General features: G+C 38.0%; 1 protein-coding gene across 1 annotated transcript; it reads left to right on the forward strand.

Moving 5' to 3' along the window:
* Nucleotides 1-121: 121 nt before the first annotated feature.
* On the forward strand, nt 122-25,957 carry EPHX4 (epoxide hydrolase 4). Its single transcript, XM_067726895.1, has 7 exons — nt 122-361; nt 3,239-3,324; nt 10,374-10,531; nt 12,839-12,967; nt 16,517-16,620; nt 21,406-21,554; nt 24,486-25,957. The coding sequence occupies exons 1-7, from the start codon at nt 131-133 to the stop codon at nt 24,727-24,729; spliced, it is 1,101 nt and encodes a 366-aa protein (XP_067582996.1). The 5' UTR covers nt 122-130; the 3' UTR covers nt 24,730-25,957.
* The last annotated feature ends 227 nt before the right edge of the window (nt 25,958-26,184 follow it).

The raw sequence follows: 26,184 nt of genomic DNA on the forward strand, positions 1-26,184 counted from the left end.
GCCGGCTACCGCGGACCGGCTGGAGGGGCTGACGCGCCGCCGCGCTTGCAGTCTCGCTCCGTAGCCGGAGTGCGCGCCGCTGCTCTCCGCGCCTCGGAAGTGCAGCGGACCCCGCCGTTGCCGCCGCCCGATGGCGAGGCTGCGGGATTGCCTCCCCCGCCTGATGGTCACGATCCGGTCCCTGCTCTTCTGGTCCCTGGTCTACTGCTACTGCGGTCTCTGCGCTTCCGTCTACCTGCTCAAACTTTTGTGGAGCATCGGCAAGGGACCCACGCAGACCTTCCGGAGGGTCGCCCGGGAACACCCTCCAGCGTGCTTGAACGACCCCTCTTTGGGTACCCACTGCTACGTGCGGATCAAGGTGAAGGCCGGCGCGGGCCCGGCGCTGTAGCGAGGGAACGTGACGACTGTGAGAGCAGAGGGCGCCGGGCTGATCCTTGCATGACTCCAGGCCCAGCGTCCCCTAGTGTTCTCGGGGCTTGCAGGGCGTGCGGCGGGGACGGGGAAGGTGCCAAGGGGATGCAAGAGGGGCAAGGTGTCGCGGGAGAAGGTCGGGATTGTGTGTCTTTACGGTCCCTGTTTGTTGCGTGCGTGTGTGTGTGTGTGTGTGTGTGTGTATGTGTGTAAGACAGAAGGTTATGTGGAATTTCTCTAATAATCTGGGTCCTATTATATTACTGTCCCCTCCTCCTCCACCACAACAACCCAGAATAATTCTGCTCCCTCTCCTCCTGTAAGGGGAAGCTGTGGTCTGTCACCTCTTTGCCCTTTAGAGCTCAGATAAGCTGTAGGGAATTGTTACTGGTGGCGCCCTACTGTCTCAGGAGGCTGTCCTCGTCCAAATTTTAGAGATTGAAAGAGTAAATAGAATAAGTCATTGGAAATCAGGAGTTTATTCAGATCAGCAGAATGGAGCATTCACAGATGACCTAAGCAACATGAAACAATAAATAAATTGTGTATGTTTGTGGGGAAGGAAGCCGATTTACAGTGCCAGAGACCAAAGGAATGGCACAAAAAGTAAATGTCAACTATGCATGCAGACTCTAATTGTCCGTGCTTGTCCCAAGCTTTCTTACAGCCCTCGGATATTCTATTTCCTGAGGCTCCAGGTGGTGAAGGGAGATGGCTTCTTGAAATGCACCCTGCAGTCTGACTCACAGGCCTTTCAAAAATAGCCTACGTGAAAGGATATTTTTGTCACCAGGTCTGGGATTCCTATTAGGAACTAGATTGCCCAGCAGCTGAAGTTCAGAAAACCAAGGGGCATGTCTTTCTTACACTTATTCAGCCTGGAGTTGATATGAGAATTTAAATGAGTTAATATGTGTAAAAACAAATGAACGAAACCAAAAAACTTAGAACAGTGCCTTGCACATAGTGAGTGAAATGAAGTATTTATTCACTAAATCCAATCAAGTGCCCACAGCCTTTCAGCTTCCAAGACTCACCACCAATAAAAGAAGTTATTGAACTTCTGGGAAGGCATTCAGCAGTGGAGGGCAGGGCTTCCCTGGTAGCGCAGTGGTTAAGAATCTGCCTGCCAATGCAGGGGACACGGGTTCAATCCCTGGTCCAGAAAGGTCCCACATGCCACAGAGCAACTAAGCCCGTGTGCCACAACTACTGAGCCTGCGCTCTAGAACCCCTGAGCCACAACTACTGAAGCCCCTGCACCTAGAGCCCGTGCTCCGCAACAAGAGAAGCCACCACAATGGGAAGCCCGCACACCGCAACCAGAGAAAGCCCACACACTGCACAGAAGAGTAGCCCCTGCTCACCGAAACCAGAGAAAGCCCGTGTGCAGCAATAAAGACCCAACACAGCCAAAAATAAATAAATGTTTTAAAAAAGGAAAAGCAGTTGCAGGCAAAGTCAGAGTTGTTATCTTCATCCTACCTGAAGGGGAAAAGCAGTTTAAGAATCATCTGGAATTCCTCATAATGCACTTTTTCTGACTCTGGCCACCTAAAGAGTTTCCCCAGAGACATAGAACCAAGGAGTGGAAGGAGCATTGTCCTGGGTGGCAGGACAAGATGGAGGTTCTAGTCATAGCCCTGCCCCCAACCACCTTTACGACCTGTGCTAACATCTTTGGACCTCAGTTTCTAACTCTGCAAAAATGATAGGGTTGAACTATATGACCTTTAAGATTTTTTTCACATCTGGAAACCCAATTGCTTGGGTTATCTGATAAAAAACCCAGTCTCTGGGTTTTGGGTCTTGGTTTCTTTCCTCACTTCCTTCTGAGTTTTTGTTTTTCTTTCTTGCTTGCTTTTTCCTCCACTTTCCTCTTTTCTGTTTGCTTTGTATTTGCTGTATTCCTGTCTCATTCCCATGATTTTTGTTTTCCTTGGGCAGTTTTGTCTCCCATATGCAGAGTGAAGGCTTGAGCACTCAGATCATTCGGCTGTTAGAAATACACTGATATGGGGGCTTCCCTGGTGGCGCAGTGGTTGAGAATCCGCCTGCCATTGCAGGGCACACGGGTTCCATCCCTGGTCCAGGAAGATCCCACAACCACGGAGCAGCTAAGCCCGTGCACCACAACTACTGAGCCTGCATGCCGCAACTACTGAAGCTTGTGCGCCTAGAGCCCATGCTCCGAAAACAAGAGAAGCCACCACAATGAGAAGCCAGCGCACAGCAACGAAGACCCAACACAGCCAAAAATAAATAAATAAATTAAAAAAAAAAAAAAAGAAATACACTGATGTGACATGAGGAGCAGGCAGCCAGGGGAACTGTACGTGCAACCTCAACAGAAAATACTAACGTGGGAAGGAGAGAACTAAAAATAAGGAAAGGTGGTGTGAATTATGTAACTGATGGCACAGCTCTTGATGGGCAAGCTGAGAAAAGTACATGAGTAGGAGGTAAATATGGCAGGAATATAAATGCAGATCAGAATTATTTACATGTTCTGCAGAATTTGAGTGTGATGAAATGTGACACATCAGTAAGAAAATTGTGACTGTTTCAGAAGCTCATAATATATAAATTGAACTTGTAAATAGAAGGAGAAGGGAATGTTGACAAAAGTGAATCATTCAATTCACCCTGTTAGTAAATCATGGTTATTTTTTCTTTTTGAAAATTAATATACTTATTTTATTTCTTTATATTAAAAATAATGCAAGTGAATTTTTTTTAACGGCATGGAAATACTAAATGTACTACTTTTTAAAGTCAACACAAAACATCGCTGAAATTTCATGCCCTCTATTTCGTGCTGCAGGATTCGGGGTTAAGATTTCATTATGTTGCCGCTGGAGAAAGAGGCAAACCACTTATGCTGCTGCTTCATGGATTTCCAGAATTCTGGTAAACTTACCAACTAACTTTTTCTTTTGCACTAAAGACTCGGCTTATCATAGAGTCATTTTCTTATAATGACTTTTAATAGACCCCATGCTATGATCAAGTACTGGTCTAGAGTTATTATTCCTAAATGTTCCTCAATCACAGGAATGGTGTTCCTCCTGTTTTAAAGAAACGTGCATATTATCATCCTAAATTTTTTTTTGATAATTAAAAGAAGTATCATTTAGTGTTTCAAATTTCTGAATAGTCAATTACAAAACAGTTTTTATAGTACCTACTGCGGACAAAATACAACATTGGATAGAAAAGGAGATTTGCAAGAAACCAAAGAATTAGAGTGCCTGTTACCTGGCAGCTTTTGGTGAGACTTGGGGTGTGGGAAAGGCAGAGGGAGAAGAGGGCTCATGGAATCTGAAAAGGAACTCTTTCCTATGCACATAGTAACAGGCTCAGATGAATGCAGGACAAATTAAGGATTGGAATATTTCACATTGAGAAGAAAACCTATAGCCAAAAATATGCAGTTGCTAGTTACCTAGAAGAAAATGTTCTGTTCTCCTTTGAACCCCACAGAGCCAAGTAAGTACAGATGAAACATCACATGATTAAACTTTAAAAAAATGAATATCTTTTTAAAAGATGGTACATATCAAGGTGGTAAAAAGAAAATCATATTTTTGATAGCTCAAGGCTATGATCTTGAGATGGGTAAATGGACCAAAAAAAAAATCATATTCTCTGAACTGACTCAAATGTAGAATATATGGTATGTTTTTAAAGTTCTGGGACAATGCCCTGTCCCTAAATGTCTCCCTTACTTTCGCTCTTAACACCTAGAATTCCACCATTACATATTCCTCACTTCCTTTAGAGTTTTAAAGATTTTGGGTCATCCAAAGTCCTAATTTAAAATACATCTAGCTGTGAAAGAGATATTACCTTAATACACTTTAGTTAATACTTTTCAAATGAAAGGGGCTTTATTAATAAATGCATTGAGATTGCTAGCACACTAGGAAGTATTAGGCATCGAAGAAAAGAATGGAGAATGGTAAAAACCCATCTAGCTAATCATTTTCCCAGAGCAAAAAGTCTATGACCTGACTGGCTCACAAGTAAAATGTTAGTCTGCAGCGTTAGTCAAATCTGCATAAAGTAACATGGGCAGTGAATTCTGGCTCAGCCATTTAATTGCTGCAGGACCCTGCACAATCTACAAGAATCTTGCAGAGTTGTGGGGATAAAGGGAGTCAAAATATGTGAAAGGCCGTTCCCATGGCCCCAGTGAATACTCAATAAATGTTCATTTTCTTCCTTCATTCCCATTCACTCAGTGTGGAGATCCATGTGCCACCACTAGCATCCTCAATGCATTTATTAATAAAGTCCCTTTCACTCATAAAGTATTACTAAAGTGTATTAAGGTAAAACCTCTTTCAGAACTAGAGCCTTTTTAAATCAGGGCTTTGGATGACACAGAATCTTTAAAACTCTGAAGTAGGTGAGAAATATGTAATGGTGGAACTGCAGGTTAAAAGTGAAAGTAAGGGAGAAATTTGGGGACAGAGCATTGTCCCAGACCTTTAAAAAATAATTTCCTGATTCTGCTGATGATAGTTAATACTTCCTGAGCATTTACTATGTGCCTGGCACTCTTCTGAGTGTCACAGCTACCCTTCTGCAATTGGCAGTGCCAGAAAGTAGGGTATACCTTCTTAAACTTCAGAGCTGACCTCTGCTCTAATATATCCTTGGTATATAGGAATGATAATGATCTGATAACATACATGGATTTTTACCTTTCAAATTTCACACCTTATAGAAAAATTCAAAAGTTAACCAACAATGTAAGTATACCTTACTTTAACATTTTAAATCATCATTCTATATAAAATTCATGATCTGAGTGGGGAGACTTAACTTTTTAGAAAGAAAAGATTTAAAGGCTCTTCTTTTCTGTACCTCATACCAACCCCGATACTTGTCCGTGCTCTTTTTCCTCCTGGAACGTCACTTCTTTATATGTGGAAGATACAGATGAACCTGCAACCACTTCAGCCACTTGGTAATTGTTCTGAGGAGCCCCAGAAAATAGCAGTGATACCCATTTAATATAGGACAGTAGATGCTCTGTGTCATATTTTAAGAAATGATACTTTTGCACATTTTTCACAGCATTGTCCCTTTATTTACTCTTCATGAGACCCCTTTTGCAAAACAGAAACGTCTGGTGATTCTTGTCCATGTCCTAGAATCTTCAGTGGATAGGACAGCCTAGGAGGGGGCCCAACACCAGTCACTGGACATCAGACCCATTTTCTCCAGCAAAATCAAGTCTTGGCTTTGTCCAAAAGGGTTATTGAGAGGAATGGTTTAGTTTTGAAAAAACTCCTAGAGATATTTTTACTTTAAAGAGCATATATTAGGAAATATATGCAGATCATGGGAATGAGTCCCCTTCTGTTCACCAAATGTACTATTTGTTACTCCAGCAAGAGGCTTGCTATAATTTAAAACAACAAACAGCAAACCCTGAAAACTGAGTTACTCAAATAGACCATATTGAATTCACTGAACTTTGCTAGCCATTAATCTGAAAGCTACCTGGTTGTTCAGGGAGATTCCTAGAGCAACCACATGGTGATTGCTGTTAATCAAAAACTTCTATTTGAGTGTGTCCTACCCTAAACCAAGACCTCTATGTTGACACTTACTCTGTCTTTCCTTCCAAATTACCACTGTTCCCCATCATACAATCTAGTCAATTCCATTCATGTGCTCCATTCAGGAAAAAGTCAATTTGAATCAGAATTTAGGATAAAGCTGTTTTGATTAAGCCACTTCAAGTCTCTCTCTCTTGAACTTCCCCTTTTCTTTTTCCAAAAACCCGTTCTCTTGCACTTCTCCCCTTTTTAAGAGCCAAAAAACTGTATCTGGCACTTCAAACCGATTTCAATTTACATTATAAATATAAATATTATTCCTCTATCATCAAGTTTTGCCTAAATACACATGAATTTATAAGCATCTTTGTAGATCAGGTAGGCCAGATTATTTGGTACAGTGAAAACAAAATAATCATAAATTGGCAATGTGTGTAAAAGTGCTTTTTAAGCAGAAAAGTACTATACAAATGTAATGTATTATTTGCATTTATCATCATTAACTAAGAATAATTGTTGAGAATTGGTAACATTTAATGTATACTATTAGATGTTACACAGAAATAATAAAATTCTCTGTCTTCTTTCTTAAAATATAAAGGAAACATCAAACAATATACACATCTATGAGAACTTTAGCTAAACTAGCCCAAAATAAGGCTGTTTGTCAAAGATGGTTTTTCTCCCCCTCTATCTCCACCTCAATTTTCATTGCTTTTAAAAATATCTTGAGCTGATGCAGGCAATTTCTGGCAATACACCAGCTGTATGGGACGCATTCGTCATTACTCAAGTGAGGGCTCGTCATCCATACAGCTGAGCAGAATCTGATGACTGCAACTTTTTCTCTCTTGTGAAGGGGAAGAGGGTATTCTACATTTCAAAGAGGCTAGCCTGGTAAACCAGGGGTCCTCCTTACGTTAAGAATAATAACTAAGAAAGAGGTTGTTTTTTTTGAAGTGTCCTCTGCTATTACCTAAAGCTACCAGAGGGGGAAGAAACAATGTGGATGAAAATAGCTAGATTTGTTTATTTATAATATTGTCAGGAGTTACTGATTTTGCAGTATGTTTCATTACTCTATCAAGGGGGTTGTTTTGTTTTATTCATGTGAATGACATACCCATCAGTCTATCGCTGGGGTGATTTCTTCTTCAGTTTACAGTTAATGTGTAAATCAAATATGATTTATTTATGAACTCTAGGAAGATTGCATTTAAAATTTATTTTGTACTTTATTAAGATAGCAGTTGCAATCCTTAAACGTTCTTAGAAATGTTTAAGATATTGTTTGGCTCCACTCATTGACAATAGCAATAGCTGAATTTATTTGGAAGGCAATTTAAATTATTAATAAGGTAATGATGTGCAGGTATTATGTTTGCATAATCTCTAATACATTAAATGTAAAATGTTACAGGATTGTACACATTTTTTCGAGTCAAATTTCTACCTTGAAATCTCTAATTAAGTGAATTCTAAGTGAAGACACAAGTATTTAAGATATTAAAAACAATGCACATTTTAATAGAAATTGAGTATAAATTCCCCAACAGGAATCTGGGAACTTTAGTTCAAGGTCATCTCAAGGTTTGAACTGAGACAGAGTTTTATGGAACAACTGGTATTTCTAGCACTATCATAATTCAGTGCTTTCATTTGTTCATTGTTTTACTCAGTCAACAAATCTCTATTGAGCACCTACATGTCTACCAGATAATTCAGGGAGCTCATGGAAGTGCCAGGCACCAACAGACTAGTGTCTAGTACACTTGTCTGTACACTCTTCCCGGTGCACTGAAGAGTGTACAGACAAGTGGGAGAGTATGGAAGGGGCCAACCAACCCACCTGTGAAGGAGGGAGACTGGGAAGTCTCCTGGAAGAGGAGGTGCCCAGCATGAGGAGTTCAATGAGGGGTGAAGGACAGGGATTGTGGGGAGTAAGGGAATGATGTGGAGGGATGATGTTTCAGACAAGGAGATTATATAAACAAAGTCATAAAGACAAAACCCATGTTTATTCACTGCAAGTAGATAAGTGCCGCAGAGGCAGGATAGCATGGGCTTTCAGGCCAGACCACCTGGGTTTGAATCCTGGCTCTGCTGTTTGCTAAATCTGTGACCTTCAGCACATCCAGGAACCAGTCTGTGCCTCTGTTTCTTCATCTGTAAAATGGGGATAATAAGAGTACCTACTTCATAGTACTGCCTTGAAGATCGACATCCCTATGTGTGAAGCACTTAGAATTGTGCCTGGCATGTAGTAAAACTGATATAGATGTTAGTTCTTTTTATTATATGGCAAATGACAGAGTATAAAGTAGTCAGGCTGGAAGATCGGGCAAGTCAAATCTTGGAGGTTTTGTCTGCCAGAATAACATGCTTGGGCTTCACATTATGAGTAACAGAGAGTCAAGAAAAGCTGTTAAGCTGGGTAATGACCTGAGAGAGTTTGTGTTTTTGCTAAACCACTCTGGTTTGTAGAAGACAGAGCCAAGGGGAATGAAATGGACACAGACCAATCGATAGGCTGCTGTGTTAATGGAGGCCTGAATGAAGGTAATGGTACCATGGATGGACAGGAAAAGTGATTAAATAAATATTTAAGAGGTTGAATCTACTGAACTTTATTGATTGAGTATGAGGGATTATAAAGAGTGAAGAGTTGGGCTTCAGTTATGAAGACATAAAAAAATCAATTCACAATGTTAAGTAAGGCTATGAGAAAATAATAAAATCATATGTGTTGACAGATGAGTATCTTTAAGGAATGAAACTGCTTCATTTGTTTATTACAAACCAGAGACAAGATTGTCAATATTGCTATGGCCTTGCTAAGAAAGACACTTTTTGTTAACATTTTCAAATCCATATTAATTGGCAATGCTTTTGCAGATATTTACAAATTATAGGTATCCTAGTAATAGATCGAAGACTCTATCCATTCATAATTCCAAATATGTATCTGACACCCTTCTTGATAATCTACCTGCTGATGTAAGGTGTTTGATTTGCTTCGTTGTTCTCATGGCTTTGTGTCACTTCACACTGCAGTCCCCTTGCACTATTGGTTTATAATCTCAGATCACTCTGTTCACTTTCCTATTGTGCTCCAAAAATCTTTCCAGACAACACTCTCCCATTTGGTTTGTGTCAGATAATTTTGCACTGTGTTTTCATGGACAGATGTGCATGCAGATGCTTTTTGATAAATGCATATTTTGAGCTCCATAACATAGTGAGTCGCTTTGAAAAATCCATGTCTCTTTTTCTGTTTGTCATCCATAATGATTTTGCTTATTAGAAGATAATCTCATGGATCTCTGTATTTCAATTAATTCTGCAGTTTTATTATCAAGCACAGGGGGAACACCTGGCCCAGCAGAAACTTCTAGGACTTGGCTGTCACTATGGTCATTCTAATTAGTCAGTTCCTGTGCCATTTTGGTTGTTAAATGTTTTAAATATCACACTAGCTTATACTGATGGTTCAGGATCTTCCCCCCAAGATTTTGTTTTAGCAAGTGGAGGTTTATCTTTTTTGTTTGTTTTTATTTTTGGCTGTGTTGGGTCTTCGTTGCTGTGTGCAGGCTTTCTCTAGTTGTGGCGAGCGGGGGGCACTCTTCATTGCGGTGCCCGGGCTTCTCATTGTTGTGGCTTCTCTTGTCGTGGAGCATGGGCTCTAGAGCGCAGGCTCAGTAGTTGTGGCGCCTGGGCTTAGTTGCTCCATGGCATGTGGGATCTTCCCAGGCCAGGGATCAAACCTGTGCCCCCTACATTGGCAGGTGGATTCTTAACCACTGTGCCACCAGGGAAGCCCAGAGGTTTATCTTAAGTAGTTGTTTTATTGGATTCTTTCCATGAAAATATTTTTTTAAATCGTCAGACATTTTCATCCATGAGTAACCCATTGTTATTACTAAAAACATTGAGTCCTATTTGACAGTGGACTAAGGTGAGTAAAATCTCCCTTCTAGGAAAATATATTTTCATCTCACAAATTTTTTGAGAGAATCAAATGGTGCAGTATGCGGAAGCATTTATAGGTACAGACTCAGTGATAGTAGTGAGCATTATTTAAGAAAAGCTTAGAAAATTGACTTCTTAAATACATTTCTTAAGGTTTTAGTATCTGATATTTTGTAGTTTCTATAAACCCTGGCCCTTTGTTACACTTCACTGGACCTGGTTAAAAAAAACAATATAATTTTAATAAAGAACGTCAGTGCTTATTTCTCAAACAGTTCTTTTCTTTCCTGCCCACACACAGCTATATAACCTTTCTCAAAAATGAGGGGGTTCTTACAGCTTTCCACTTAGAAAATCTGTAATGTTATTCTTTGTATTAGTTACTGTGATATTTTTAACGTTTCTTATTTCCTGCAGGTATTCTTGGCGTCACCAACTAAGGGAATTTAAAAGTGAATATAGAGTTGTAGCGTTGGACTTGAGAGGCTATGGAGAAACAGATGCTCCCATTCATCGAGAGAATTATAAATTGGACTGTCTAATTACAGATATAAAGGATATTTTAGACTCTTTAGGTAGGTTTTAAAAAACAGTGTTAATTCTTTTTAAGGGACTAACATTCAACAAATTGTAAACTGATTACCACATTTCTTCCATCTACCTGAGCTGTTGTCTAGATCCTGTCACCTTGGTTCATACAGCTCAAAATATTTATAGAGGCAACTTAAAATAACACAACCAGAATAACTATTCTGTCTAACAGCCAAAAGTGACTCTCAAAATTTGTTTTTAAAAATTGACTTAAGGTATACTATCTATTATTTTCAGAACTAATTATTAGAAATTTGATTCTTGTTCACAGAAAATTTATTTCTTCAGAACCAACACCTAAATATTTATTTAAACATTTTGTAAGATGCAGAAACACTTGCATTATCTTTCTTGTATTGATCAGCTAGTGCCAGCTAGTGCCACAATAATATTGTGTAACAGACCACCCCAAACTCAGTGGCATACAGCCATAGGCATTCATTCCTGTGCTCCTGGATCTTCAGGTCAACTGTAGGCTGGACCCCTCTGGGTCTTTGCCTCAGGCTACAGGTCCAGCTGGGATTGGCTTCTCACTGTGAATGGGGCTGGAGCCCCAGCTAAAGCGGAGTAGCTATCTGCGGGAAGCTCTTCTCCTGGCTATGGTTGAAGTGGCAAGAGGATGAGCCCAGTTGCAAAAGCATATTTCAAGTTTCTGGTCGCAGCTCATTGGTCAAAGCAAGTCATATGGCTGAGCCCCAAATCAAGTCATACACCCACCACAAAACCAAAGCAAATCACACTGCCAAGTCTAACATCAAAACATCAAACAGGTGGTGAAGGAACTTCCCTGGTGGTCTAGTGGTTAAGACTCTGCACTTCCACTGCAGGGGGCACAGTTTGATTGGGGAACTAAGATCCCGCTTGTCTTTTGGCATGGCCAGAAAAAAGGTGGGGTGGGGGGGACTTCCCTGGTGGCACAGTGGTTAAGAATCCACCTGCCAATGCAGGGGACATGGGTTCAAGCCCTGACCCGGGAAGATCCCACATGCTGCAGAGCAACTAAGCCCATGCACCACAACTACTGAGCCTGTGCTCTGGAGCCCATGAGCCACAACTACTGAGCCTGAGTGCCACAACTACTGAGCCCACGTGCCACAACTACTGAAACCTGAGTGCCTTGAGCCCGTGCTCCACAAGAGAAGCCACCACAATGAGAAGCCCACACACCGCAACAAAGAGTAGTCTCTGCTCACCGCAATTAGAGAAAGCCCGCGCACAGGAACGAAGACCCAACACAGCCAAAAATAAATAATAAATAAATAAATTTATTAATAAAAGGGGGGGGAGCAGTGAAGTATACTACCTCTATGGCAGTGGGGAGAGGGGAGGAGTAAATATTTTTTAACAATAATCTAATACACTATATCCCTTTTGACTAAAACCCAGCTGCTGCCATCGATATGTTAACAGAACCAGTATAGTGAGAAACCCATGAAATCAAATTAAAGACCCTTTTCTACAACAATCTAATGAGAACGTAGATCAGGTCAATATTCTTAGAGGGGAAAAAATGGATGAGGTCTGGGGGTGTCAATGCAGTGTTGTAATTTACTGTGATTACAGTAAAATAGACTCAGAGACACTGATTTCCGACAGCCATATTTCTTTCACATTTTGTGGTAATTCAGTCAAACTTGGCCTAAATTTGTAATCATGAAATTTTCCAGGGCTTCCCTGGTGGCGCAGTGGTTGAGAGTCCGCCTGCCAATGCAGGGGACACGGGTTCGTGCCCCGGTCTGGGAAGATCCCACATGCAGCAGAGCGGCTGGGCCCGTGAGCCATGGCCGCTGGGCCTGTGCGTCCGGAGCCTGTGCTCCGCAACGGGAGACGCCACAACAGTGAGAGGCCCGTGTACCACAAAAAAAAAAAAAAAAAAAAAAAATTTTCCAGTTAAATCAATAATGTAATCTTGCTTATGACCTAATTATGTGTAGTCTTTACCATGGTTTTCCAAACTCAGGTTTATGTGACCAGAGCTGAACTATTTCTAATTTTTTTTTAAAGTATAAATTCCCAAGAGAGATTCTGAGGTCTATAATGGATCCTGGACATCTAAATTTTCTAAAAAGCTACCCTAGTGCTCGCTTCGGCAGCACATATACTAAAAAGCTACCCTAGGTGATTCAGACATACAGGGTTTTGGAAGCACCAAACTCAATGTCTGCACAAAGTGCATAATTAGGGTAGGAGAGTAGAAAGATTAGTTTTAGAAACATACCTATTTTATGTGCGGTAATGATGTACCCACCTGTTTCTTTTCAATGATGCCAACATTCATTTCTCAATTACAGGGTATAGCAAATGTGTTCTTATTGGCCATGACTGGGGAGGCATGATTGCTTGGCTAATTGCCATCTGTTATCCTGAAATGGTGATGAAGCTTATTGTTATTAACTTCCCTCATCCAAATGTATTTACAGGTGAGTTTAAATTTCCTTTAAGACATCTTTGATAGCGTGACAACTCACTATTGTCACTGACACGGATTAAAAACAGCAAAAGTTGATTAACATAATATTTTTTAAATTAAATATGATATTATCACATGATAATGTCAGCTATATCAGCTTTAAATATTCCTGAAGAGTCACAGGAATTGTTGCTTTATATTTGCTTGCATAATTTTATTTATTTTTAGAAAACATTTTACCGCTAACTTAGGGAGAGTTAAAGAGTTAAAGGGAAAATGCAGTAACATTACTTTGACAGTAATGAATCTTGACAGCCTAGAAATAAATTTTCCTCTTGCCTGACTCCTTTGGCTGTCAGGAATGGCAGCATTCTTTAAAGCAGCAGTTCTCAAATTTTTGGCCTCCTTTATACTCCTAAAAATTATTAAAGACCCCATTGAGAATTTGTTTATATGGGTTATATCCATAAACATTCACTGTATTGGAAATTAAAAAAGAGAATTTTTAAAATGTTTATGTATTAATTCATTTTTTAAAAATAATTAATCCAGTACATATTAGCATAAACATTTTACTGAAAACTAGCTACATCTTCCAAAACAAAATTTTAGTGAGAGGAGTGTCATTGTTTTACATTTTTGCAAAACTCTTTAACTTTTGGCTTAATAGAAGACAGCTGGATTCTCATATCTGCTTCTATATTCAATCTGTTGCAAATGTTTGAATTGAAGTACATGAAGAAATCTGGCCTCACACAGATTTGTAATTAGAAAAAGGAGGAGAATTTTAATAGTCTTTTCAAATAACTGCATATGTTCTCCTTTAATACTACACCAAACTCAAAAATTAGGTATTTCTTAAAGGTTAGTAACAATGTGGAATCTGATGTCATATTAATGAACTTTTTGTACTCTGTCACATTAAAATCCATTGGTCTCTCTAGCACTTTGAATGGATTTTTTCTACCTATGCATGATTTTGCAATCATCACGCATTGGAAGATATTGGTTCATTGAGTTATGCAGGTCTTCCATAAGTGGACACATTTCATTATATGCTATCAAATCATGTTCATTAATATCACCCCAGTTTCATCAAAAAAGCCTTTGCAAAGCTGTCAAGCTCACAGTAGCAGACACAAGTTTCCAAAATTCTAATTTTCATTTGAAATCTTGAACTTCATCATTGACAACAAACACTGTTGATTGTCTTCCCTCAAGTGACAGGCTCACTTTGTTCATTTTCAAGAGACTATCTGTTAAATACCCAATCTGACTGATGATAGTTAGTCGTTCTCTCAAGTAAAAATGGTGTTCCATTAAAAATGCAGCTAATTCAACTTATCAGACAATTGCAGAAGTGCTTTTCCTCGAGACAATCATTGTATTTGGGTGTTCAACAGAACTGCCTTATTTTCTATTTCTTTTTAACAATGTTAAAAAGACGTATACAAAAAGGTAGAAATTTAATAAAATTAATAATTTTTGCTATTTCATCAAAGACATTCTTAAGTGAAACCGCCACTTAATTTTATGTATTTATGTACTTGTTTGTTTACAGCAAGTGTGTGGTGGTGAAGAATACAATGACTGTGGGTATTGTTTAGTGTCACTGCCTTGATTTGTGCTCAGGCAGCAATGGCTTTATCTACTATTGCCTTTGTACCATCTGTGCAAATGGCAAAATGAGAAAAGTTAATTGTATTGTTTTGAAATAATTTGACCATCTGTATCCTTTGAAAGGGTCTTAAGGATCCCCAGGGGTCCACATGGACTATGTTTTGAGAACCTCTGCTATAAAGAGAACCCTTAATCTTAAGAGTGATTAAAAACAAATAAAAAAACTGAACAATGGCTAGGCACACTTTTATTTGGTTTTGACAAAAATTATAATTTTGTCCTCTTTAACTACCCTTGTCAAATTTTCTGAGGTTCAGTACTGTCATGACCCACAGTAGCCCTCCAGGGAACAAAAAATTCAGAAAAACATATTTTTATTTCTTCCTCAAAATTAAAGTAGGTGAGGGAGAAAGGGAACATGACTACATAAATACTGTATAAGTATAAAAGTTAAATTTCAGATACATATTCAATTGTCCTATCTCAGCTGAGGTAATAGCATGGCTGCTTAGGAATCAAATATCTAACTGAGGTTCATCATATTTCTCTCAGTTGCATTAGTCAATAGAAGTTGTGCTACATGCTTGTTCAATTGATCAGGACCCTAGAGTAAATGTTATTTTGTTGGTGCTGCTATATGGACAAACTGTAATTGGTCATTTCAGTAAGAAAATACTTGGATATTTCTGGAACTATCTTATCAATAATAGGTTCAACCCTGGTCAGGTCAATATGAAGTCTTCAAGTAATATGACTGTATTTTCCCTTAACTGTATTGATATCTCTAAATGCAGAGCTGAATAAATCTTATTCGATGATGACATTACAAAAAAGTATAGCACAAGAGTGCTCCACTTACCTGAGAATCATAATTCTAAAAACTCCAACCATGTTGAGTACAGTTACACAGTTAGAAATAAGAAAAAAAAATCACCTCTATAGCAAGGAAAATAAAAGTATAGTATACAATACACAAAAAATATGTACATTTAATATGTATGATCACATTACTCCCTAGTTTAAAACTTGTGTCTTCCCAAAACACTTAAAATCTTTATCATTCTGGCCTTACCTGACTGGGTTTCTGCGTTTTTTTCTAAAACTCATACCATCTCCCCCTCCTCATTCACTACACATCAGCCACACTGGCCTTCTTTCTGCTTCTTGAATGTGCCAAGCCCAGTACCTACTTTCTGTTCTTGATGCTCTTCTTAGATCTTTGCGTTCAAGGCTTATCCCACATCCCCAGAGAAACCTGTTCCACCACCTTTACTAAAGGATAGTCCCTTCACACCACCCAACCATTACTTTCAATCAGATTACCTTGTTCTATTTTCTTTATGGTATTTTTGCTAACTAAAATGATCTTTTAAGTATTCATTACTTATTTATTATGTATGTTCCTTATGAATGGGAACCTCTTTTCTCTTGTTCAATGCTAAATCCCCTCACACACAGTAGATATTCAAAGATTCATTGAATGGATGAATTTTCTCAATACATGAATGAATTTAAAGGAAAGGCTTTAGTTTCTGTTGAGGCCAAATGAATAAGATATTCAAATCAGCCTGTAAGGAAAATCTTTTCAACAAGGGAAAATTACTTCCCCATGTATCCTTAGGAAAAGTGTTTGGTCACTGATAATGACCTTGGAGAAAAGGGAGTGTTGTTTTGGGTTTCCTGTTCCTTTCTGAGTCAACATTTCATAAAGTGGAACTTTCTTTTTATTTAAAGTGCTTTAATTATTTAAAATACCAAAAATATCCAAAATAAAATATAAGAACATAGAAATTGTTCCAAAGAGAAATATACAGAAGCCTTATTTGTAGATTCTTTTATGGGATCATATCAAAGGTGAAATTGCCTTAAAAAGAAGTTATTTCAATAGTAAGTAATTCATACCCCTTGGATAAGGTCTAACACGATATTTTAATTTCAGAATATATTTTACGACACCCTGCCCAGCTGTTCAAATCCAGCTATTATTATTTCTTCCAAATACCATGGTTCCCAGAATTTATGTTTTCCATAAATGATTTCAAGGTAAGTCAAACATGGTGATGGATGTTACAGACTTATTGTCTGTGATCATTTTGCAGTGTATACAAATATTGAATCAGTATGTTGTACACTTGAAACCAATATAATGTTATATATCAATTATACCTCAATTAAAAAAAGAAAGACTGGTGCCCAAGAGGATGACAAAATTAGGAGGTCAAAAATAAAACATAGACTGAAACACTAAAAGCAAACAAAAAACCCAAGAAAACCAGTTCTGCTTATGTTGTTCTGATTTATTTTAAATAATCATTTATTGTACATCTGTTATGTGTTATGCACTGATAGGCATTTCCTCCTATGCAAAAAAATAAGTCAAACAAATAATGTTAATGAGAAACATTTTAAATTAAAATCCATCTTTAAGAAAGAAAGACAGGGAATTCCCTGGTGGTCCAGGTGGTTAGGACTCCACCCTTCCACTGCAGGGGGTACGGGTTCAATCCCTACTTGGGGAACTAAGATCCTAAAAGCCTTTCAGTGCTGCCAAAAAAAAAAGGGAAAAGAAAACAGACAAATGCTAAAACTTAATAAATGTTTCTAAGGCTTCGTCGATAGGCTTACTTATTTTTACATTCTCTATTCATATGTTTGAGTGCCTGGGTGTTAACTCAATTTTTTTCTGAGAGCCTGTTCCCCTACAGGCATACTTCTTTCTAGAGAACATTCCATGGGGAGATGAAAGAATATGAATGCCAGGTAAGAGAATTTGACAGTAGCAGAAGTGGAAGCCCTTGGGATTAAAAAAAACCCCCAAACAAAATTAAGCCTGCAGGTATTGGTGTACCATATACACTGACACCAGGAGTCATATATAGTATCTATTTCTTCGAAGTTAATTAGTTGCTTCTTGTTTGTCCAGCATGATGTTAAATATTTAGGGAGGTTAAAAAAAGACATAATATTATTTTACCTGGAAATACTTCTGCATGTACCTCTGACAATAAGGACTATTTTTAAAAAAAGAACATAACTCCAGTGCCATTATCAAAGCTAACAAAATGAACAACTTGTTAAAATCATTTAATGCCCATTCAAATTCTCTTAATTGTCTCAACTGTCTTTATGCACTTTATTTGTTTGAATCAGGAACCAGACAAGGTCTACATATTGTATTTGTTTGTTATGCATTTTAAAATCTTTAACGGTTCTTTCCTTTTGTTTTTTACCATCACTTTTTTAAGAAGAAATTTGTTCATTTGCCCTGAGGAATGGTCCACATTTTGGATTTGACTGACTGCTTCATCATGGTGTTATTTAACTAGTTCTGCTAAGCCTTGTCTTTCCTACTTCATAGGTGCTACTGATCTAGAGGCTTGATTAGACTGTTTAATTTGACAAGAATATTTTATAGGTGGTTCTGTGTATTTCCTAACGCGTCACATCAGGGAAGCACATAATGCTTAGTTGTCCCAGTTTTAGTAATGCTAACACTAACCAGTGGACTCACAAATTGTCAGCCTATCCAAATTGCCTAACAACCAACCTTTCACCAAATAACTTTAGCATACCTTGATCGTCACGGCCTAGGTTCATTATTTCTTTAGAAAACAGTGATTTTTTTAGTTCTATGGGGATGCCTAAAAAGTTCCCTCAGTTTTTAAGTAAAAATAAAAGACACATTTTTCATTTTCACCAAGAGCTTTACTGAACCCTTTGGTTCCCCTACCTTCTGCCATTTTTCAGGCAACTTCTAAATTCCATCTTCCCAAAATTTTTTATCCTTTTGAGCAAAGAACTGTTCCGGGTGCCTTTTACAGTCTTCCGGGGTATTGACATTTTTTCCATTAAGAGAACTTTGTAAAGACCGAAATAAATGGAAATCTGAAGGTGCAGTGTCTGGTGAATATGGCGGATGAATCAGAACTTCCCAGCCAAGCTGTAACAGTTTTTGCCTGGTCATCAAAGAAACGTACGGCCTTGGTTATCCTGATGGAAGATTATGTGTTTTCTGTTGAGTAATTCCGGATGCTTTTTGTTGAGTGCCACTTTCAGTTGGTCTAATTGGGAGTAGTACTTGTTGGAATTAATCGTTTGGTTTTCCAGAAGGAGCTCATAATAGAGGATTCCCGTTCAATCCCACCATATACACAACATCACCTTCTTTGGACGAAGACCAGCCTTTGGTCTCTTCCGTTCCACATTATTGTACAGTATCCACTTTTCATCGCCCATCACAATTTGTTTTAAAAACGGAACATTTTTGTTACGTTTCTGTAGAGAATCGCATGCAGCAATACGATCAAGAAGGTTTTTTTTCACCTAGCTTAACATCAAAGCGATTCACATAACCAGGGTGGTGCAAATGATTTTCAACGCTTGATTTAGATATTTAGAGTATGTCGGCTATCTCCTGCGTGGTATAACGTTTATTGCTCTCAATTAATTTCTCGATTTGATCACCATCAACTTCAACTGGTCTACCCGACCATGGAGCATCGTCCAGTGAGAAATCTCCAGCAAGAAACTTCTCAAACCACTTTTGCCACATTCACTCAGTCACAGCACCTTCTCCATACACCACACAAATCTTTTTTTGAGTTTCAGTTGCGTTTTTACCTTTCTTGGAATAATAAAACATAATATGCCGAAAACGTTGCTTTTTTTCTTCATCTTCAATATTAAAATAGCTACACAAAAATTCACCAGTTTTGATAAGTTTTTTTTTTTAATGCATGCTAGTATGACAGCAGTCACAATACAACAAAATTATTTCGAATAAAGTTAAAGACAACTAAGTGCTACTAGAGCCATCTTATGGAAAAAACTGAACGAACTTTTTGGCCAACCCAATATTATTCTTTCTGCTTTTATTAACTGGAATTCATGTATAAAGAGGAATTTCCACATCTATATTTGGTTATGCTGAAATACAGTTCCCACAAGAATGGCAGGACAAATGCTTCATTATTTCCCTTTGTAAACAACTTCCAGAGTAATGAATTGGTGTCCTAGAAACTTCCACTGATAACCAATGAGGGTTTTTTTTTCATATCATTATGAGCTCATGATTTTTAAAAATATATTTGATATTTATCAATTGATTACAGTCATTATTCTCTTTGATGCCCAAATTGTTGCAAGTGTGAACTCCTTCAGGTTGGCTCCTATGTCCTCTTGACACAGGAGCCCTTTAGTCAGGGATAGCTTGCTTCCTTAATGTCCTAAGGTCATCATTTTTTTCCTGTTCCAGATCTGGAATCAGTCATTTATTGAAGGAACTCTGGCTCCTATTAGCAGGAAATGGTATTTAGAGACCACAGTTTGGGTATCAAGGTGATCATTGTTACTGAGTTTTCATTGCTTCTAGATCTTTCCATTGGACAGAATGTAGACATACATATTTTTTAGAAAAAAAATATGAGTTCTTATTCACATTTCCAAAGCAAATTTAAGATGACAGCATTTTCACTTAACTTCTATGACTTTATATAAAACATTATATGGTTCTAAGTCAAAACTCTAGAACAAGGTACATTCAGAGAAGTCTCACTTGTCTCTGTTTCCTCTGTTTCTCTGTCTCCATCCTATTCTGTCTCCCATCGAAAACCATTTTGGTTAGTTTTGTTTCCTCTTTTTATTGTTTCTTTTTAAAAATATAAACAAATATGTATATATTTATCTTTTCCTTCTCACACAAAAGATAACATACTATAAACACTATTTCTACCCTTGCTTTTTTTCCAGTTAACAATATACCCTGCAGATGACTCCATCATCAGAATAGAGATTATCTCCATCTTCTCTTGGAGTACTAAGAACACATAATTCACCAATGTGTATCTATACCATAGTTTATTCATCCAACCCCCCACAGACATTTGTTTCCATTCTTTTTATTTTCTTAATTAAAAAAATTTTTTTGGCTGTGCTGCACCACGGGGCATGAGGGATCCTAGTTCCCCAACCAGGTATCGAACCTGTGCCCCCTGCAGTGGAAGCACAGAGTCTCAACCACTGGACTGCCAGGGAAGTCCTCCATTCTTTTTCTATTACAAATAATGTTTCAATGAATCACCTCCTGCACATGTCATTTCATATTTTTGCAAGGGTGTTTTGGGGTTGAGGGATCTAATTTTAAACAAGAATCCCAATAATTCTGATTCAGATTGTTTAGAGACACACTTTGAGAAATGCTGGTATAGAGCAGTATTTTTCAAATTGTAGGTGGAGACCCATTAGTGAGTCATGAAATAAGTTTTGCAATTCAGTAAAGTGGCTTGCAATTTGAGTTTTTAAAAATAAAGTAGAACAGAATTGAAAATATCATTACATGCTGTAATAAGTGTAAGGACTATTTCTTTAAACTTTTGTTTCAGACATATATGTGTAGAGATACGAACTGGATCATGATGTAAAATGTGTTTGTTACTCTAGGGTGTGATCAAAAGAAGTTCAAACAATTTAGGGGGAGGTGTGTGGATTGGTTGTCAGTAAATAGATAAACTGTTAACTGGAATATCAGGCTTTAGAGCAGGGATAGTACTTGAGCTCAGCCTTGTAGAATGTGAAGAGACACCAAGAAGACAGGATACTTTTCATAAGGGTGAAGTGTCCATGGGGGATTAAAAGGGAATAATATCAAAAATAAAGCCAGGAAAGCAGAAATATATAAAATGTGCTTGTAAACAATGAGGTCTCCAACCTGGCTAGAGCAGAAACTGGGCGCTATCACTGCACACTGACCATCATTCTCTTTCAAAAGCCAAGTATTTAGTTACTATTAGGTAACTGAAGAGTTTTAATTATTCTCTTCTCACTTATCAGGCTTTGAAACATCTGTTTACTAGTCACAGCACTGGCATTGGAAGAAAAGGATGTCGATTAACAGCAGAAGATCTTGAAGCTTATATTTATGTTTTTTCTCAACCTGGAGCATTAAATGGTCCAATCAACCATTACCGAAACATCTTCAGGTCAGTATAATTTGCTCTTTTTAACTAAACAAAATATTAATTCCATACAGAGCCAGTATTTGATTTTTGTTAACATCTTTATTGGAGTATAATGGCATTACAATGGTGTGTTAGTTTTTGCTATATAACAAAGTGAATCAGCTATACATATACATATATCCCCATATCTCCTCCCTCTTGTGTCTCCCTCCCACCCTCCCTATCCCACCCCTCTAGGTGCTCACAAAGCACGGACCTGATCTCCCTGTGCTATGCGGCTGCTTCCCACTAGCTATCTATTTTACATTTGGTAGTGTATATATGTCCATGCCACTCTCTCACTTCGTCCCAGCTTACCCTTCCCCTCCCCGTGTCCTCAAGTCCATTCTCTATATCTGCGTCTTTATTCCTGTCCTGCCCTTAGGTTCTTCAGAACTATATTTACTGATTATTTTTAATAAGAATTATTTTATCAAGTATTTTCCATTAAGTTCTTTAGCTTAGTATACTAAAACCTACTCTCTTAAAATATTTAATGTTTTTCTTTGTTTTATTTATTTATTTATACTGTAGTATAATTGACATATAGCATTATATTGGTTTCAGGTGTACAACATAATGATTTGATATTTGTATGTATTGCAAAATAATCACCACAGTAAGTCTAGTTAATCATCTGTCACCATACATATAATTTTTTTCTTGGGATGAGAACTTTTAAGATCTACTCTCTTAGCAACTTTCAAATATGTAATACAGTATTAACTACAGTCACCTATCTGTACATACTTTGTTTTATCTGTAACTTACGTTTCATGTGACATTTAACAATTTGAAACCTCAGGACCAGAGAATATGCTTTTCTTTTAGTTTTCTGAAAACTCCTCCCTTTTACCCTCAATTCGATCTGGTGAAGAATTTATATTCCTCTTTACTTTTTCATTAATAGTCCTTTTAATAGGGACTAATAGTCCCCTTTCCTTACTAATTCAACTATTACATGCTCACATGTTGTTAAATATGCAGGTAACTATTAGAAAATGTTTTGTTTTGGAACACTTTATGAGCTCCAGAATTTAAGTGACTCGCAAGTTTGTATAGCAATCCATGTATCAATAATTAAGTATAGATATATTTTTATATCAGTTTACCCATTCACCAAGAACTTAATTTTTAGGAGCATTAGAACCAAATGATGGCCACTTGCATGAGAATCAAAAGTTAAGACCTTGGTGGACATATGTGATATCCTTCATATTCCAGCAGCATCTTATCAACCCCAAGTAGCCTCAAGTCAAGCTTTTTTGTAACTAGCAAAAATGTAATTCAGTGCTGGAGAGTGTCTAGTTAGATGTTCCTTCTCATTCTTAGTTAACAGGGTTGTAATTAATACCATCCCGCCTTTCTGAAAAACAGCTTAGCAGAAGTTGTCAAAAGCTTTAAAAATATGTATCCTCTTCAGCTCAGGAATTCCACTTCCAGGGCTCTAGCCCAAAGAAGTTATCTGAAATGCCAACTAAGATTTGGGCACAAAATGCTAATTGCAGCATCACTTAAAACATCCCCGGGCTTCCCTGGTGGCGCAGTGGTTGAGAGTCCGCCTGCCGATGCAGGGGACACGGGTTCGTGCCCCGGTCCGGGAAGATCCCACATGCCGCGGAGCGGCTAGGCCCGTGAGCCATGGCCGCTGAGCCTGCGCGTCCGGAGCCTGTGCTCCGCAACGGGAGAGGCCACAGCAGTGAGAGGCCCGCGTACCACAAACAAACAAACATCCCCTTCTTTTAAGTGATGCTATAATCTAAATATTCCATTATACAGGAACAGTCATTTATGGGTTATTATGCCATAAAATAGTATGTTTTACAATTATTTTTGAAAAACTATATGAAACAAGAAAGTTATTATAAATTAATATGAAATTTGCATGTGTATACTGTGTATAAACTGTATATTTACTGCATTGTACTTATGGTTTCAACGATATGCATAGAAAATGACCATTTTTTAATGATGGAATTATGCATGATTTTATTCTTTATACTTTTCTGTATTTAAAAAATACACAATAAAAACTTTATATTTTAAAAAGAATCTTCTTGCGAAATAAATATAGTATCATGTAGTATTAAGGCTCATTCCGTATATATGTTCTGACTTTTCAGTTCCAATTTTCACATAAAATTCATTAGATTATCCAACAGATAATTGAAATACGTTTAAATAGTAACACTGGGGCTTCCCTGGTGGCGCAGTGGTTGAGAGTCCGCCTGCCGATGCAGGGGACGTGGGTTCGTGCCCCGGTCTGGGAGGATCCCACGTGCCGCGGAGCGGCTGGGCCCGTGGGCCATGGCCGCTGGGCCTGCGCGTCTGGAGCCTGTGCTCCGCAACGGGAGAGGTCACAGCAGTGAGAGGCCCGCGTAACGCAAAAAAAAAAAAAAAAAAAATAGTAACACTGTTTAAAGCTCCCTTTCATCACACTATTCAGAAATTCTGTTATCTTTTTGAAGAAAATTATTCTTCATAGTGATGAATTTCATATTTAATTTATAGCCTGCATTATAAGTTTTGCACGGCTGATCCAATTAAAACTTTTATCTGGCCCTTTCTTAAATAGACCATTAATTTTTTTTATTGTACAGATTGATTGCCTAATGCAGTGTTTCTCAACCATTTTGTTTGTCATCACTTCCCTTCAGAGGCTTTTTAGGCATTTTTTTTTTCCTAATTGCCCCCCACCCCATGAAATTTTAATATCTGTTTATGTACTGTGTGTATACTCATGGTTTATATATAAAAAGCATAATTTTTTTTTCACTCTCCCAAGAACAAATTTTCATCCCTTTGGTGGTGATATTGCCCTCCTTAAAAATCTGTGGCCTAAAGAAACATTTTGGGGGAATGTTATTTTAACGTTTACAGTGAGTCTCAAGCCCACGTGTTTTGTTTTTATAGCTGCTTGCCTCTCAAGCATCACATGGTGATCACTCCAACACTACTACTGTGGGGAGAGAAAGACGCATTTATGGAGGCGGAGATGGCTGAAGGCACGAAGATTTACGTTAAGAACTATTTCAGGCTAACTATTTTGTCAGAGGCCAGTCACGGGCTCCAGCAAGAACAACCTGACATAGTGAACAAATTGATATGGACATTTCTAAAAGAAGAAACAAGGAGAAAAGACTGGCTTTTTCTGTGACGAGTCTGTAATGAAATCTCTAAATAATTTTTTTAAATTGTTCATCAACTTCTTTAAGCTTCATTAGGAAAAATTGTTTTAATATGCTTTATCATAAATAAATATCCTGACAAATGACATCAAGAAAAATCTGAGAACATGTGAACTTGTAACATAATGTTGGTTTTTTTCTTGTTGTATTTTGCCCAGAAAAGCATCTGCCTTAAAATGTACACACTTGTACAAAAAGGAAGTTGGAGAAAGTGGTTCAGTTTTGGTTTTTCGTGTTATTTACCCTGTTAATATATGGTGCCTTTTACAAATGTATATTAAAGATTAGCTGTGCCATATTAAAAGGCAAAACTGCAATGGTATAAATTTTTATTTTATTGTTCCAAAGTTCTTTTTACTATTTTTTGACCGTTAAAAAATTCTATTATCAAATCTCTTGGATTTATAGTATATTTATTAGTCTGAAGGCAGATATGACAAGATGAATGTGCATCTTAAAATAGGCCATAAATACTACTTACACTGGGAAGAGTAACAAAAGAGGATATGAAGATTCTATATATACATATATATTTATTAAACATTGTAGGGAAGCAGATCCATTAAATTACTTGCCTTAATTCTTCAGCTAAATTGGTGAGAGATTTAGAAAAAAGATCAAAATGTGCTTTTGCCCCATTTAATGCAACAAGGATTGAATACTGTACTTCCTATGTGCACTAGAATCTAAGCTCCACAGGGCAGAGATTTTTGCTTTATTAACTGACATATATCCAGCATCTAGAATAAGAGCCTGACTCATTGTGGGAACTCAAATATTTGCTAAATGAATAAATAATATATTTGATACACTGCTAGGCACTGTGCGGGAAATATGAAAGGAAGATGGCATGGTAATGTTGATCTTTCCCTTAAGAACCATATACAGAATGCAGTTAAATCAAACAAGGGTTCAAAAGTATTAATGAGCCTTACAGATAAGAGTGGGAAGGGAACTCCCCGGCAGTCCAGTGGTTAGGACTCAGCCCTTTCACTGCTGGGCCCAGGTTCAATCCCTGGTCAGGGAACTAAGATCCCACAAGCCGCACGGTGTGGCCAAAAAAAAAAAAAAATGGCAGGAAGAATTACAGAATAGAGGATGAGACCAACTCAAGGGATTACTACTCATTCTCTTGGGTTGCTCTCATCTGGCATGGGAGACAACCTGTAACACTGCCAAATCATGGCTCCTTAAAGACTACAACTGTGTTCCCAAATAAAACTAAGCTGGTGAAAGGAATGTTTCCCTCACTAAGCCTAGTTCTGATAGTGACAGAAGAAAGTGGAATGTCCCTAAGAATTCTCATCATTGTATCCTAGCAACGTGTATTTACCAATAAAAGCCCAGTTTTCTATGTACATTTTACTTGTGCCTCATAACGTCTCAAGGTAGGGAGTACTTGTGCCTTATAACATCGCAAGGTA

The sequence above is a fragment of the Pseudorca crassidens genome, chromosome 2, assembly GCF_039906515.1.
Source record: "Pseudorca crassidens isolate mPseCra1 chromosome 2, mPseCra1.hap1, whole genome shotgun sequence".
Lineage (NCBI taxonomy): Eukaryota > Metazoa > Chordata > Mammalia > Artiodactyla > Delphinidae > Pseudorca > Pseudorca crassidens.